The following is a 4,308-nucleotide window of genomic DNA, read 5'->3' on the forward strand; positions in this document are numbered from 1 at the left end:
CTTCTTAAAACTGGCCATAGATGGATTGAAATTTAGTTGGTTTGGGGGCAACTAGACTAGAATTTTCGATCCATCTATGGGCAGTTCTGTTTTGTTTTGATAAACTGCTCACAAACAGGCCTGCAGGAGAACTTGAATTTGCTGCAGCCAATAGGCTTTTTTAAAAGGATGTATTTCTTTCACTTCAAAATCTAACTTTAAAAACACATATGTCCTGTATTAAAACACATGCTACTGTTAGAACTAGAAGCATCACAAGTCAAAGACCCAAACACAATGCTCTATATTATGAGAACATTTTGTATTTAAATATTCGGTTTAATTTAAAAAAAAGTTACAGTATTTAATGTGTGCAGTTATGAAAAAATACATTTAAGGCATTCTCTACAATCTTTAAGATCAGGTTAATAATCTTATTGTGAAATGCGTAAAATATGCCATTCTTGATGCTAAAATATTGGTTGTGCAGGTAATTTATTTTACATCAGGTGCAGTCCATGTTTTCATCCTCTGCGTCAACATCAGGAGGGCACAATTCATCCAGGGCAAACTCTAACAGAAGAATATAAACAGAGAAATGGTGAAATGCTAATGCTGGTGGCAAAATCATATCTATTGGCAAATACAGTGGATTTAGTTCTGTTCACAATCACTACAGTTGTGATAGCTGTACTTTTTTTTTACACTAATCTGAATGAGTGTTACAGTTGCTGCCTCGGTTAAAATGTGTTCTATTATCTTGGAAAAAATATGATGCAAGGGAGAAGTGGGGGGTGGGATTTGTTTTTCTGGCTCACACAATTTCCTTGGTAAGTGTCTGCAGCTAGAATGCAGTTTATACAGAGTAATAATCCCATTGTGGAGGTTTTATATCACTTTCTGTCCCTTCGATGCCTATAAGAGCAATGGGGGCGCAGTTGTTACAGGTAAAAATAGACACAGACAGCAATAAAAACAGTGTGATAGTTTCTAACCCTTTCCCACACTAACAAAAAATAAATAAAATGTTTTAAATTTTTTATGTGTTGACAGGGAGTAAGGGAGATCGCCCCTAAAAGAAAAGACATGGCAATGAAAGCCTAACAGAGAAGCACTCTGCAGCTAAAAAAGATTATCAGGTGCCTTGAAAGCACTGAAGGCAGAGTCCAGTGCCTTAAGGTAACATTACAAGCTGGCCTATAGTGAAGCAAAAGCAAAGAAAAAGTGCAAATAGATCTAGCCAAAACAATAAACCAACCATCAATTGGCCAGCAAAGTGTACCGTATTTTTCGGACTATAAGGCGCACCGGATTATAAGGCGCACTAGCAACGACCGGCTGATAAAATGGATATTTCCATATATAAGGCGCATCGGACTATAAGGCGCACGGTCGATTTTGTGAGAAAATTTAGGCTTTTACGTGCGCCTTATAGTCCGAAGGTTTACGTCAAGAGACCGGGTGGCTTTTTCCACGAATCTCCATCCCTATTGATCTGTGACTCCATGCGCGCCCATCTGACAGATACTGTTAAAGCCCAAGTGAGTGCTTGCCATCATTCCGGGTGCATTAACCAAAGAACTCCAGCTATGTCAACAGGTCATATATAAGGCGCACCGGATTATAAGGCGCACGGTCGTTTTTGTGTGAAAATTTAGGCTTTTACGTGCGCCTTATAGTCCGAAAAATACGGTAAATCGGCTGATAATTGTAATAATCCCAAGGGGGTATAAATACTTAAAAGGTTAACAAAACCAGTAAGTACAAGTCCATGCATATAGCGACAGTGGCATAAATTCTGAAGCCAAGTGGCGGTGTTAATTTCGCCGACTAAAACATTTTTGTCTACTAAATGAAAACAATTTTAGTTGACTGAATACGACGAAAACTAAAACAATTGAGGTGACTAAAATAGGACTGCTCAAACCTAAATACCATAAATAAGAACATTTTTCACTCCAGCAGTATATAAGGAGTTTGGAAATTGTAGAGAAATGTTTAAATAATGCATTACAATTTACCTACACCCATTAGATTTTAGATGACTAAAATGAGTTTTAGTCGACTAAAATGTACTGGAGATTAAGTCGACTAAAACAATTGCAGAAGACTAAAATGGGATTAAAACAAATGCCATTTTAGTCAAAAGACAGACTAAATCGAAATTTTCTGTCAAAATTAACACTGCCCTGTGGAGAGAAAGCAGTGTAAGAAACCTTGAAGGCAATGTACGCTTGCTCAGTATGACAGACCTTCAGCCATCAGCATGTGTGGCAAACCAACAGCCTAAGCACAAGAGTCCAGTGCTGACTGTAGCCAATCTTTTGTAACGATTGATGCTTGAAAAATGTCCTTTCATGTTTTGAGTTCTGCCTGTCTGCTAGCCATCTCTTTCCACAACTTCCGGGATTTCTGGAAATATTTTTTTATGTTGGGCTAGTGGAAGCCAGTTGAAAGATTGGTAGATTTGGACAGCAGCTAAAGATCGGTTAGAAAGGTGTACAAGTCTAATAGCAGTAATCAGGATGGACTGGAGGGGGATTGAACTCGTTTTGTGGTGCCTTCAGCTAGGAAGGGGCAAATTTTGCAAATTTTACAGAGCTTAAGGCAACAAGATTTAACCAGTGAATAGTTGTGGGGCCCAAAGGAGTGGTCAGAGTCTAGGATTATATCTAGCACCCTGGCTTGCATAGAGGGACCTACGGTTGTGCTATGGAGAGATTACTACCTTAGTTTTAGACAAACTGAGTTTGAGGAAGTGGTGTGACATTCATACGAATATGTCGCTCAGGAAACTAATAATATTTAAGGATGTGAGAGTTGGGCTTAAACACCAGGTTTGTTGCTATTGTACTTCCTACCTAAATGCTAGTACAACGCATTGCTTTCTTCTCCATATCCATTAACAGGAATACATCAAATATGTAAATAAAAAAAATATAGGCAATCTTTATGGCCTTAGAATTCGGCAATTTTTGTATATTGTTTCATATATTTAAATGTTTGTCTGTTTCCACCTGCACGGTCACCACTACACAGGAAATCTTTATTCTCTTTCTTTTGGTTTCTCTAGTTTTCTACTCTGTGGTATGGGTTTTCAGTTTCCCATTAATAGGAATGGACCATCTGTCATGTAATGAGCTTTGCACATGCTCAATATACCACATCTGGTCTGTGGAAGGCAAGAAAGATGTTTTCCTAATACAGGGAGCATGACTCCATTCAGTGGGTCTTTTTCCTTATTTTAGAGTAAGGTTGGTTCCTTTTTCTTCTGGCATTAGCAACGCTGGAAAGTGCATTGATCAAGTGTTGGTCAGACACACACACACAGGTATATATAAATAAAAATCTGTTGTTCCCGCTATATGGTTGCTGCTATGTCTCATCACATTGATAAAGAACTGTGTGCCGCAGAAATGTTTGTTTCCACGTAATTTAATTAAAACGGTCTATTGCTTTTCTTCTCAGCATACTTGAGTGCTGGCTATTTTTTAACTTTGGATGTGCACGATGCCACCATTGGCCAAGCACTCTCCTGTATTGGCATAGGATGACAGTATGGGACAAAATGATAAATGTATAAGCCTTGGTTCACACTGACAGCAGGAATGGAATCATGCGAGTTCAGCTGAATTCTCACCATTTCATTCCCGCATGTCAGTCCCCACTTTGGGGGCAATTTCAGAGACATCTGTGTGGGTTGCTGCACAGATGTCAATGCAAATCACAGCCCGAAGGCACCAAAAGTAGTACAAAAACTAAATTTTGGGAATCAGTACAGCGCCAAAAATGTGGCGTCACACCAATTTGAACGGTGACAAATACCATGTAAAAATTAAAAACATTTCATGAAAAAAATCATAAAGTGTCCAGTGCTAGAATTTAATATATTAACCACTTGCCGATTGATGCACGCCGATATACGTCAGCACAATGGCAGTAGTGGGCAAATGGAGGTACCTGTATGTCCCCTTTAAGAGGCGGGGATAGCACGCATGCACGCCCGCTGCGTACAGTGTGACTGTGTCCATGGTCTCCCGGCAATCGTGTCATGCCTATGTAAACAAGGCATTTCCCCGTTCTGGCTTGTGTCATGACAGAAATCACTGTTCTCGGTCATTGAGAGCAGTGATCGCTGTCATGTGAGTTGAAGTCCATCCCCCACACAGTTAGAATCACTCCCTCGGACACACTTAACCCCTTCATTGGCCCCTAGAGGTTAACCCAATGGTTAACCCAATGGGCAGCACAGTGGTGTAGTGGTTAGCACTCTCACCTAGCAGTAAGAAGGGTCACTGGTTCAAATCCCAACCATGACACTACCTGCTT

The 4,308-nt window shown here is 39.8% G+C and overlaps 1 protein-coding gene across 6 annotated transcripts in view; it reads right to left on the reverse strand.

The window, feature by feature from the left end:
• Window positions 1-282: 282 nt before the first annotated feature.
• ATRIP (ATR interacting protein) overlaps window positions 283-4,308 on the reverse strand; it is a 266,310-nt gene continuing 262,284 nt past the window's right edge. For all 6 annotated transcript variants that reach the window (XM_077452541.1, XM_077452542.1, XM_077452537.1 and 3 more), the window contains one exon: window positions 283-552. In XM_077452541.1, the coding sequence (XP_077308667.1) occupies window positions 485-552 (68 nt within the window). In that variant the 3' untranslated portion in view covers window positions 283-484. The remainder of the gene's footprint in view (window positions 553-4,308) is intronic.

This window comes from Lithobates pipiens, unplaced genomic scaffold (assembly GCF_037356315.1).
Source record: "Lithobates pipiens isolate NorthernLeopardFrog02 unplaced genomic scaffold, aLitPip1_a1.2 Scaffold_23, whole genome shotgun sequence".
In the NCBI taxonomy this organism is placed as follows: domain Eukaryota; kingdom Metazoa; phylum Chordata; class Amphibia; order Anura; family Ranidae; genus Lithobates; species Lithobates pipiens.